At 35.8% G+C, this 13,455-nt stretch overlaps 2 protein-coding genes across 2 annotated transcripts in view; both read left to right on the top strand.

Annotated features, from left to right (window-relative positions):
• Positions 1–541: 541 nt before the first annotated feature.
• On the top strand, positions 542–6,306 carry cd79a (CD79a molecule, immunoglobulin-associated alpha). The gene is made up of 5 exons (XM_062985754.1): positions 542–678; positions 2,079–2,408; positions 3,973–4,088; positions 5,544–5,603; positions 5,700–6,306. Exons 1-5 carry the CDS (start codon positions 639–641, stop codon positions 5,811–5,813), a joined length of 660 nt encoding a protein of 219 aa, XP_062841824.1. The 5' UTR covers positions 542–638; the 3' UTR covers positions 5,814–6,306.
• A 1,336-nt stretch (positions 6,307–7,642) lies between these two features.
• The window catches only part of lipeb (lipase, hormone-sensitive b), a 47,827-nt gene continuing 42,014 nt past the window's right edge, over positions 7,643–13,455 (top strand). The window contains 1 exon segment of the mRNA XM_062985444.1: positions 7,643–7,733. Coding sequence (XP_062841514.1) covers positions 7,643–7,733 — 91 coding nt within the window.

Below are 13,455 nucleotides of genomic sequence, written 5' to 3' on the forward strand. Positions count from 1 at the left end.
CACTCACTTGTTTAATTGGCAAAACCCCTTAAGTTTTAGTTCCACATTTATAGGGTGTGGTAGCATTTTATCACTGGTCCTCACGTGCACTGTTTTTATTATACCAGCTTAAATAATCTTGGCTTTCTGTCCTGGTCTCAATATTTTTCTATGAAGTTACTACAAAGCATCTGTTTAAACTTGAATGTTTAATTTTGGAACATATTGTTTTATTTCACTCTCTACATCCACCATATAGTTCTTTATATATTATAAACTATTATTGTTCTGCATCACTTGCACCTCTTGGTTCTTGCAGTACTGTTAAACAAGTAGTGTTCTGTGTATTAGGGCTTCCTTTATCATGTATGAATCTTTGAAGAATTTGAGGTACTTTTATTACTGTTGTAATTTTTTCTTTTCTGTTTTTAAATAAACAATAAACTATTTTAAAAGCATTTTGGCTATAAATAAATGTAAATACAGGTTAAGTGTCTACAAGATAGTGAGCACAAAACAATTATTAGGGTAGAAAAGTGGGCAGGGGAAAGGGGGAGTGAACAAAAGAGTTCTTGGTATTAAAACAAGAGAGAACAATTGAGGAAGAGGAGTTAAGAAAGAAGTCTTTTTCTTTACACCACTTTAAGACATTTTAGCAGATGGAGAAAATAATTGTCTTTTTCATCTGTTTCCTAGCAGGTAGGAATGCTTTATAAAACCTGTTTATTTGTGTTCTTTATTAAACTCATAAAAGAGTTTTAATAATTATTTATATTGGTGCTAAATTTGCATTTAACAAAACATAGACTGTAGCATGACTGTTTAATTTATATGAACAACAAAGTTCATAAACAATTTTACACAAAGGGAACCTAATAAAAAAAACTAACACAAGAATTGTATTTCTATGAACAACAAAGTACATTCCAGGACACTGTGTTAATAAATGTCAGTAATAAATGACTTGAGATGACCAGAATTAGTTTTTGAGGCATGTTTAAAATGTGTTTGCTAAAAATATTGAAGATTTTACAAGTTAATTTTGAACTCATTTGCCTCAGACAAGAAACACCTGTGTGTGTATGTGTGTTCCGCTCTGATGGAGCCAATCTCCTACTGAAGCAGATGTTCAAAACTCATCAGTATTATATTTAAGTAGTGATGTACAGGGGTGCACAAACATAAAAAATATAGAATGCGGTCATACAGTGGTTCTTAATAGTTTGATGGAACGTTAAACTATTTTTTCAGTTCGTCGGGTATTGAGGAGGTACATTATCTACTATCTAGTCTGTGTTAGAATGTCCCTTCAAAGTTTAATGTTTAAAGTCTGATAACTGGATGTAGAATGAAAACATAATTTCAGTGTTTATTAAACCACTCTGCATTAAGTATAGGTGTATTATTTTCCTTAAAGATGGAAACTTAACTAGCAGTAAGTGTTTTTACCATAGAGTGGGAAAATTAAATCAACAATTACTGTTAAATTACTAAAGATTGGTTTTATGCAATCATGTAAATCAATGTCTGGACAGAATTATTTCAGAAAGATAGCTACCCTACCATTATAGATCCCTCATCATACTTACTACATACAGCAGACCTTGAGGGTAAAGGCATCCTTTAGCTTCTCAAAACATAGATCTATCTAGATATAGTAAAATAATAAAAGTTAACTTTTTATAGGTATATGTTAATGCCTTGGTTTTATGCTCCTTACACCTAGTTATGCAGTTTTAAGACAAATTACAATAAACATTTTCTTTTGAAAAAGGAAATTTATACAGACTTCAGGTAAAAAAAAAACACTAATGAACAAACCGAGGCAACAGTGGGAAGGAAAAATTTACATAATATAATGGATCCAATATATCCAATGTTCACTGAATATAATGGATATCTATTGATGATTTAATATTATTATTGTTATTAGTGTTGCTTTACTTAGCAACTATCTTGTAACATGTTCATCTAGCCCTGGAATTGTGTTCACTTTTTGTAGTACTATTTATAGTAAATTATGCTACTCTGTAACTCATTACACAATAAAAGCAAAGACAAAAGTAAGTTAACTACTTGATTTTACATTGTTTTATAAGCTGCTGGCAAAGCTGAACAAGCAGAAATTATACTGAAGTACGACCAGCCCTCTCTGCGGATTCCTGTCTCGCACACAGCCACTGTACGATGCTGTTACAGCTGTAAACAGTGTAAACCAGGCATGAAATGGTTCCTGACTGTTTCTACCAACAAAACTTTTATCAATGATACCAAACGAATGACGCAGACAGGGGATGAAAAAAATAATGAAATGTGTAATAATCTGAAGCTGGAAAATGTCACTTTAAATGATACAGGTCTATATCAGTGTTCTCTAACACAGGCAGGTCACATTGTCTTTACGCCTGGCACCTTCCTTCATGTATATGGTGAGTAAAAAAAATTTTTTAATGTGTGTGTGTGTGTGTGTGCACAGCTATACAACCTACTTTTGGGGATAAATATCACAGTAATCACCAGTAAGATGTGTCTGTGTCTAGTCTTCTAGTTAAGAAAGCTCAATACAGCAACTGACATTTTATCAGCCTCAAATAAAATAAACAAATAAATAATGCATACTTTTGAATAACCAAAACCAATAACCTTTTTTAAAACAATATAACAGTAAAAACATATCATAATTACACATAAACATCATACAGATAACAGTTGTATTTTGTACTGAACATGTAAACGTCAGGTCCTTCAATGGTTCTTCAATGGTCAGAACTTTTCCAGGACCACCACAGAGCAGGTATTATTTAGGTGGTGAATCATTCTCAGCACTGCAGTGACACTGACATGGTGGTGGTGTGTTAGTGTGTGTTGTGCTGGTATGAGTGGATAAGACACAGCAATGCTGATGGAGTCACTGTCACTGCAGTGCTGAGAATAGTCCACCAACCAAAAATATCCAACCAACAGCGCCCCGTGGGCAGTGTCCTGTGACCACTGATTAAGGTCTAGAAGATGACCAACTTAAACAGCAGCCAATAGATGAGCGATCGTCTCTGATTTTACATCTACAAGGTGGACCAACTAGGTAGGAGTGTCTAATAGAGTGGACAGTGAGTGGACACGGTATTTAAAAACTCCAGCACCGCTGCTGTGTCTGATCCACTTATACCAGCACAACACACACAAACACACCACCACCATGTCAGTGTCGCTGCACTGCAAAAGAATGATCCTGGACATTGATGGAAAAAAAAATGATGAAAGTGCTAGCTTGCTACTAGCCATCAACTGAATGAAATGGGAAGCTGTAAGAGACCCCTGAGGACTCCACTGCTGACAAAGAGACATAAAAAACAGACTGTAGTTTGCCAGAACGTATCTGATAAAGCCACAATTATTCTAGGAAAAAGTCCAGTGGAGACCAAAACAGAGCTTTTTGGTAAAGAACATCAATGTACCATTTTCAGTTAATTAAATGAGCTCTTACAGAACCAAACATACTGTAGATCTTCCATCAGGACAATGACCCAAAACATACATTAAAAGCACCTAGAAATGGATTAGGCCCTGGAGAGTTCTGAAGTGGTCAGCAATGGGTCCAGATCTAAAGTTTAATAAACATAATGTGGAGAGATCTCAAAAGAAAAGGCTGAAAATCAAAATGAAAGTCACTCGGGCTGACTTTCAAAATTCAGTGACTAAATCAACCATGTCTAAGCTCTTAAAACAAAATGTTCTGTAGAGACACATTGTTAAAAATAAAGCTACAGTTTAATTACACAAGAAATTTAAATTTTGTTTATATTTATTTTCCCATCAAAACTGATTAACCTGTAAAACTGTACGCTGAATCTGCAGTTTCTATTTAAGGTTCTGTTTACATTGAAATGTTTTAATGTGATTCTCTTTAAGAACTCCACACTGCAAGAGAATAAACATGTTTGTGATCCGCCACCCCTATGATACCAAGATGTGATCTTTTGATTTCTCTACTAGAGCCCATGCGGAAGACCCTGAACATCAGTGAGAGCGCTAAGAACAGCATCATAACTGCTGAAGGTGTACTCCTGCTGATCTGTGTGGTGCTTCCTGGCACCTTACTTCTCTGCAAGGTCCTTTATGCATACTCTATATAGGTGTAACAAATCAATTATAATCAATTATATATTTTCTGTTCCAGCATGGATGTGCCTGTGCACAAAGTGAGCTCCATAAAAACATGGCTTGACAAGATTGGTGTGGAAGAAGTCCTGTGGCCCGCACAAAGCTTTGAAGTTAACCCCACAGAACTGTGTGTGTGTGTGTGTGTGGGTGTGGGTGTGGGTGTGGGTGTGTGTGTGGGTGGGTGGGTGTGTGTGGGTGTGTGGGGGGGGGGGGGGTTACTGATGTTGTTCGAAAAGCCTCAACTGATGTTCAGTTCATTCCAAAGCTGTTGAGTAAAGCTGAGGTCAGGGCTCTATGCAGGTCACTGGAGTTTAAACCAAACTTTTTCAGGTCTTTATAGAGCAAACTTTGTGCACAGGGGCACAGAAAAAGGAAAGGGCCTTCCCTACACTGTTGCTGCAAAGCATAACTTTTTCTGTTATATAATTGATTTATTACACCTGCTAGCAATTGTTGTGGCTGAAACACATATAATTAAATAATTAGAAGAATGATGTTGATTATTTTAAATTATGAATCTTTCTTTCTAATAACTTTTAACTAATAACTAGATTTAGATTATAGCATAATGACACAACTTTCTCCTATTCTCAAGCTTTTACACCCCATAAACCCAGCAATCTACAAATTACTTTTAATACAAAAGTGTTTGCTACAAAAAATTAAGTCTATTTAACATACACTGATCAGCCATAACATTAAAACCACCTCCTTGTTTCTACACTCACTGTCCATTTTATCAGCTGCACTTACCATATAGGAGCACTTTGTAGTTTTACAATTACTGACTGTAGTCCATCCGTTTTGATAATAAGTCCACTAGTTTTGAATACTGTGTATACACAGTATATACTCTGTATACTCTGTGCAATTTCTGTTTTTTTGTCATTTAGTCATTTTGGTTATTGTGGACTGGCTGTCAGTGTTTTCCTTTTGGAAATTGTGCTGTTTAAAACTGCTTATGTATTGTGTGTTTGTGGTGTTTATTTAGATTATTTGTGTGTGTGTGAGATGTTTGTGGTGTTTATTCTGATTATTTGTGTTTGTGAGATGTTTGTGGTGTTTATTCTGATTATTTGTGTTTGTGAGATGTTTTTGGTGTTTATTCTGATTATTTGTGTTTGTGAAATGTTTGTGGTGTTTATTCTGATTATTTGGATTATTTGTGTTTGTGGGATGTTTGTGGTGTTTATTCTGATTATTTGTGTTTGTGGGATGTTTGGTATTTATTCTGATTATTTGTGTTTGTGGGATGTTTGTGGTGTTTATTCTGATTGTTTGTGTTTGTGCGATGTTTGTGGTCTTTATTCTGATTATTTGTGTTTGTGAGATGTGTGTGGTGTTTATTTTGATTACTTGTGTAAAGGGTAAACTTACACTTTTAAATTCACTTTTTTACACAGTCAAAAGGCATAAACGAGCTGAACAAAATAAAAGGCAAGGAAGAAGAAAATATTTATGAGGTATTTTTTTACAACCAATTTTATGTAAAGTGGTTCTTGGTTGTAAGGATTTTATGACACAAACCCCTATTATTCTTATTTCTTTTACTTTTGTAGGGTCTCAACCTGGATGAGTGCAACTCCACCTATCATCAGATCCAGTGCTCTCAGCAAGGACCATATCAGGATGTGATGAACAGTGGAGAGGACATTCAGCTGGAGAAGCCATGAATGACTGGTGGTGATGAGTCAAAAAAAAGATGTACATTAAAATGGTTACTTTTTATATAATAAAATTCTGAACATGTATACCAACAATTGCTAAGAATAAAGATGGTAATGATAATTAATGTCTAATCATAAATGAATGTAGAAAAACATCTGAGAGAGATAATGTTTAAGTAGTTTTGTATGATTAAATATGATTTTATTGTTGTACAATATCCCCATTTGCAAAAAAAATGTGAACATAAGAAGAATTGCATGTCTTGGACCTTGTGGGAGGAAACTGAAGCACCCGGAGGAAACCCAGACGGACACAGGGAGAATGTGCAAACTCTACACTGAATGGACCCTGGCCTTCTGGCAGGAAAATCAAACCTAGACCCTTATTGCTGTAAGGCGACAGCACTAGCCACTGTGCCACCATACTGCCCAGTAGGAAGACAATGTGATTTGTTAATTCACTCAAACTTTCATATACTTAATAAAAGTTTTAAAAATATTTTCGTTTTTACTGACCAACATAATTGTATTTTGTGAATCTAAACAAATTTAGAAATTGAAGCTTGCAACAAAGTCAAAATTATTAAAACATGGACCACAGTGTACATTTCCAATTTGCTAGAAAATTCTGCACATCTGTGTGTATGTTGCTGTATGCCTTTTTGTTTGCCTAATACATTTTTATGTTACTTTTCTTGATGCAGCAGTGTACTGTATTAAGTTACAGCGGTTTTCCAAAGTATGCTTAAGCCTGTGTGGCTAGATTTTTCACAGTGGCATGATGTTTTCTCATGCAATGCCATCTCAGGTGGACTCCAGTTCTGACACATCTCAAGTATCATTAAAGCAATTTGCATCTGACCACAATTTGGACTAATACATCAAAGTGTCTGAATGAGAGTTTAGTGTTTTGCTAAAAATTCTGAAGATAAAAAACTAAATTACTTTTTTATTGCAGACAGTATGAACCCAAAATATTTTATGTTTTGTCCGGTCAGCTGCATTTCATTTGATACATCCATTTTTTGCATTTCAGGTCTGTAACACATTCCAAAAAAGTTGGGACAGTAAAGCATTTACCACTTTGTAATGTTGCTATTCCTTCTTACAACACGCCAAGCGATGAAGTGTTTCAGGAGTTATTTGTCCTATTCTTCCTGCAAACACATCTTAAAGTCTAACAGTATGGGGTTGTCATCGAATTTTTTCGTTTCTAAATTCTCCACACATTTTCTATTGTAGACATTTAAAACGTGTAGGCTACTTTAAGAAAAAAGTGTTAATTGCTAAATGTGTTAACTGCTAAATTGCTATTTACTTATTAATTCAATCATTTTTTAAACATGACATCTAACCAAAGTTGCATTGGGTCCGGCACCACCAAGAAAACATGGTAAAATACAATATTTTTGCCATTTTAGTAAACTGCTAAATAAATCCATGTAAATCTGACAATTTTGGACTCCCTAATGCAGTAACGCCCAAAGTAAACCTTTTTACGTTTAAACATTAAAACACATACATGATTTACTGTAGTATTGAGTATTGATGTGCATTTATTTATTTATTAATAAAGAAACTCTGGTATTCAACTCAAGCAATGCACTTTGATATATGTAATTTAATTTTATAGTTTGTATTTAATTTTACGTCAGCCCCTTACAATGCACAAAGCGGAAAGATGAATAGGCGGTGCTTTCAGTGAAAATAAAACGCGATAGGTTTGTTTACTAATCTGCGGTTTGTGATTGGTTATGATTGTGGCCGGTCGCGTGACTGTATGACAGGTATGACTTGAGAGGAACAAAGGGGGCGTTGATGAATTAGACGAGAAAATGGCGTCAAGAAAGAAGTCTGTGAGCAGTGTTATTGATAAAGGTGCTAATGGAAAGCGCTCGTCAAAACTTAAAGACGGTGTACCTATAGGTAAGTGGCATGTGTATTTTTACGTTTCTTGGTTTAACTTGGAAGCGAGGATTTTTTTTTTTTTATCTTACTTCATTGGTGTTTCATATTCCTAGTATGAATTATTTTCAAACACGCGTTATTGTAACGACAGCAATGCTCTTAAACACAGAAAATGGGTATTGGCTGCATTCTTTAATGTCTTCATCTTTAGGAACATCTTTATGCTATACAGAGCGCCAAACTATGATAGATGAAGCAACAGGGAGTAGCCAGTCCAGCGCCTGAATGTTTCTGAGAGGTGGGGGTAACCCACCAACTCCACCCAGAGTTTGACTGGAGATTAGTCTTGAACCCAGGTCTCCAGAACCCTGGTGCTGCATGACAGTCACACTCCTTGCTGCGTCACAGTGCTGCCATTGTAAAAAGCTCATCAAGCTTTTGATTAATTTGGACCAGTAAAATATAAAACAAAAGGCAGTATTTTGCTGACTGACTCACTAGATGGTACACAGCTTATAACAGCTTTAACCTTTTTATCCATCACAGAAATCTGAACACAGATCTATTACTTAGTTTTAGAATCATAGATGGGATCATATTTATATTAGTATAAAAAGTAGCATAAAAAGGTTAGCTTTCCATTGGTTAATGCTTAAAAATGAAAACCTTCCCATGGTTTTAAATGAAAATAACATTAAAGACGTTTATTGTTTAAATAAAGTAATACTAAAATATTCAATAATTATTTGTTGTTCATTCAAGTTGTTGTGTCTTGTTTTGTCCCGGTGATGCCGCTTTAAATGTGTGGCTATGCTTGATGTATTGCTGTGGTCATATGGCTTTCTCATAGGGCTGGGCGATATATCGAGATTTTATAAAATATCGATAAATTTTCATACAAGATATAGGATAAGACAATATCGCTTATATCGATATAGATGTTGCGTTACAATTTGATCCGACAGTTCGTCTTTCTTTTCTCCCAGTTTGTCTCTGCACATGTTCACCTGCCTCTCTCCCTCACTGAACACAACTCGCCCCTCCCCACCACCAATCCTTTCTGCCCTCAGAACACATTTCTGTAAGTAAAACTCCCATGATAGCATGGAGACGGTGGAGGAGCTGGTTAGTAAAAAGAATAATAATGGCTCAGTTATTTGGAGATGGTTCGGATTCAGTGGTGGAGAAGTGTCAGATGAGCAGCAGAATAATGTATTCTGTAGAGAATGCCGAAAACAAGTCCAGACAAAAGGTTCGAGGTCTGTGTACCTTTGGTCATTAGTTTTTCACTTAAAATCCCAAAGTTGGAAAACAAGAAAACGAGTCATTATTCGTTTCAAAAACCAATATTGGAAAATGGAAATAAACATGCACGCGCTGACATGCACGTATTTACTTCATATATAAACAGTGTAAATCATGCAAGTGTTGAGAAAGTAATAATAATGTAACGGTGCGTCTCCTGTTGTTTGGACTTGTGCGTTTGTATATGTGAACGTACATATATTTGCTCTATCTGTAAAAAACAAACGTTATGGGGAGTGATTTCTGTACTGGATGTTGTACATGATCATGTTAGTTTATACTGCACGATCGCCCGACGTCCGACACGTCATTTATTTATTCATCTTCTATTATAGTATTTCTTGTTCTTGGCCAATAAACAACCAAAAATTAATAAATTTGCATGAACTAACTCTGCAGTAAACAAGGAGCAAACAGCAATTAAACAACAAATAAATAACAAATAAATCTGTTAAATAATAATAAAGTGCATTAAGCAGAACGCTGAATAAAATGCATTAAATGTTGTAATAGTTACACAGTAACATGAACGATTAGTTCTGCCTGTATTGCAGAACTGAGTTCTATACGTAAAAAAAAAAAAAATAATGCAAATGTCAATGTTGTGGCGACTGATGTAAAATAATGTATAAAGTCCAAACAGGTTTAACGAGAACGCTACTTTTAATGTCACACAAGCTCAGTGCAAAACAACAGAAGAACATGAGCACAGCCGGAAACGATCAATTCTGATCTCTTCCCTACACACTTGCTCCCTGCGCCCTATAGTGCACTTAACATTCTTAAAGAGCCAGACAATATATTTGTAATTCACATTACACGACAGGTGAGACGTTAGAAAACAACAAACTTTTTCTTAGAATAGTTCTTTTTTTGTTTTTTAAGGAAAAATAGTTCTTATGTGAAGCTTCCCCAGCATGAATATTAATAAAAGTGCCTGTTAAAAATTTGGAACATGTAGCTTTGTCTCAGAAGTGTCTTTTTGTTATTACCATATGGGATGAAAAAATATCGAGATATATATCGTATATTGCCATTCAGCTAAAAAATATCGAGATATTATTTTTGATCCATATCGCCCAGCCCTACTTTCTCATGCCACAGTGTTTACATACTGTAACGGTATTGTCCACCACCCTTTCTCAGCCGTCAGTATATGTTACAGGAAAGCCAAAATGCTCTCGTACATGTGATTTCACTGATGTGGGAGGCTTTTCAAGTTCTTCCCATTTTAGTAGCCATGACTGTTGCTTTTAACTGCTTAGAACAGGCTCTGTTCATGTGACACACAGCAGCTTTGTCTGTCTTTCCACTGTAACCCTGCATTATTTAGAGATTAAGTAAACTGCTGCCAAGCAGTGTATTACACTATTATGGTTAAATCTTTTTTAATAATTGTTCCACAAGTCTCCTGTTGAACCATGGGGGTTAGGGTCTGTTTGGATCACAGATTATCCTTAGCCTGCTACACCACTCCTCAGAAGTGTACTTGCTTTTGTCCTCCTGCATTACCCAATTATATCTTAACTTAGCTCACAAAAAGATGACTTTACAGATTTGACCATGACAGACCCTGGCTTTTAAAAAAAGATCTGAAGTATTGATTAATCTGTCCACAATACATGTTTCCACTCTGTGATGGTCTATCCCAGATGCCTCAGAACCCTTGTTAATGTAACTCTGTATTTTACTGCTTGACAAAGGTTTGCTGAAGTAATCCCTTGCAAATGTGGTTATGTCAATAATTGATAAATGTTTCTTGAGGCAGTGCCATCTGAAGGATTGGTGATCATGGGTGTTCAGCTTCGAGGCTTGTGCCCTTGCCCATTTTGCTCTGAAATTTTTCCAGATTCCTTGAATCATTTAATGATATTATTCAGTACAGAGGGAGAAATATGCAAATCCCTATCAGTACTTCTCAAACAAACATTGTTTTTTTAAAATTGTAATAATTTTCTTACATATTTGTAGACATTCTGGAGATCCTCTGTCCATCGACATTTAGATTTAATCTAGAAATGTGATCGTCATAGCCTAGTGGGTAAAGCTGTGGGTTGTAAGTTCAAATCCCAGCTCTGCCATGCAGCCATTGTTGGGCCCTTAAACAAGGCCCTTAACCCTCTTGGGTCCAAGGGCACTGTACAATAGCTTCCCCTGTACTATGACCCCAGCTTACAAACAAGCTAAAATATGCAGAAAAGCATTTCATTGTACTGTCCATGTATATATAAATTCCATCTGCCCTAGATCATTGTTAACATTATGTGATAATATAATGATTTTAATGGCTGGCCAGTGGCCAGCTTTGCTATTAAGTATTAAGGTAAGGGTGCTTTCAAATGAGAAGCCTTTTTGTTCTTCGCTTGACACAAAACTGTGGGCAAATTACCACCTAGCTAATCAGTTAGTTGGCTTTGAGCATCAAAAGTGTACCACAACACAAATAACCATTTGTGTGAAATAACCTTCAATTCACTCTAAAACCATCAACATAAGTTTAGCTGTTTTTTTCCTCTAAATGTACTGAGAAATGGGAATCAGCTTTTCCGTGTTTGTAGTGCCCGAGTCACTTTTCCCACATCATATGAAACAGTTTGTCTCTTTGGGTGTGCTCTTAAAAGGTCAGCTGGAAACTGGGTCAGAGTTCAGTCAGATTTGAGCGCTGTGCCAAGCGCTAAAAACGCGAGCCATTACAACAAATGTGCGGGTGCACTCCTCTCAGGGAAGCTCAGCAACATCGGTAAACTTTATAGGGAGCAATGGCACAGCCAGCGCAAAAGCCACACATCATGTGAATATCCCCATACCAGCAACAACGATCACACTGACCTTTACACAGAGCTGATCTTACATCGACACAAGTAATTTATTTCACTCCCAGCATGCAAAAATGTAAAACATCCCAGGCGCATTGACCTTCTGCTTTATAAAGTAGTGTGCTGTTTATGGAAATAAATAGTGACTAAAATTCAACATCTTATTTTTTTTCAAGCATCTTTGCTAATGTTTGGGAATAAAATCTTTGTTTACAGAATGTTTGTTTAGGATTGAATTGTAAAAGGTTTGAACAGTGTAACATTCAAAATAAATGGTTGAAACAGAAGTATATTAACTTACAAAAACATGTTTATTCCCTGTTTTTTGTCTTTATATTTCCTGCTTCTTTTTGGATCTTTTATATGTTTAATTTTGACTTTATTTTAGCTGTAACACAAGAAAAGCAGAGTAAGAATTGTACAGTTCAGTGCAACTGACTGTTTACTCTGCATATGATAAACTTTTGAATGTTGAAAATGGGTTTCATACCTTTTTTTTCTGTAAATGCTTTTACTTTATTAAATGGTTTATTAATTGCATGTTTAAACACTGATTTATTTATTTTTTGCTTTTACATTTAGACTCGCCTTTGACTAATAGAAATTTACAAAAGTACTTTAAAAACTACAAATTTATGACTTTATATAAACTATTTTAAAATTAGTAATTTAATTTAAAATATGCCTTGCAAAGTTCCACTTTTTGTATCTTTAATACTGAGAGGCTATGAAAAGTAATGGGATGAATGGTTTCTTTTCTACAACCAACACACCCTAAAAAATGTTAAGTAATAATCTCATTGCATATCTTAGAAATATAAATCTTTAAATAAACATTAATTAGTTAGAAGTTACTAAAAAACATCATAATGTATCATACTGCTAAATTGCTCAGTTGCCAAACGGCTGTACTTCGGTAGTGTGTACTGTAATTTATGTATATATATACAGTGTATCACAAAAGTGAGTACACCCCTCACATTTCTGCAAATATTTCATTATATCTTTTCAAGGGACAACACTATAGACATGAAACTTGGATATAACTTAGAGTAGTCAGTGTACAACTTGTATAGCAGTGTAGATTTACTGTCTTCTGAAAATAACTCAACACACAGCCATTAATGTCTAAATAGCTGGCAACATAAGTGAGTACACCCCACAGTGAACATGTCCAAATTGTGCCCAAATGTGTCGTTGTCCCTCCCTGGTGTCATGTGTCAAGGTCCCAGGTGTAAATGGGGAGCAGGGCTGTTAAATTTGGTGTTTTGGGTACAATTCTCTCATACTGGCCACTGGATATTCAACATGGCACCTCATGGCAAAGAACTCTCTGAGGATGTGAGAAATAGAATTGTTGCTCTCCACAAAGATGGCCTGGGCTATAAGAAGATTGCTAACACCCTGAAACTGAGCTACAGCATGGTGGCCAAGGTCATACAGCGGTTTTCCAGGACAGGTTCCACTCGGAACAGGCTTCGCCAGGGTCGACCAAAGAAGTTGAGTCCACGTGTTCGGCGTCATATCCAGAGGTTGGCTTTAAAAAATAGACACATGAGTGCTGCCAGCATTGCTGCAGAGGTTGAAGACGTGGGAGGTCAGCCTGTCAGTGCTCAGAC

This window comes from Trichomycterus rosablanca, chromosome 23 (assembly GCF_030014385.1).
Source record: "Trichomycterus rosablanca isolate fTriRos1 chromosome 23, fTriRos1.hap1, whole genome shotgun sequence".
NCBI classification, from domain to species: Eukaryota; Metazoa; Chordata; class Actinopteri; order Siluriformes; family Trichomycteridae; genus Trichomycterus; species Trichomycterus rosablanca.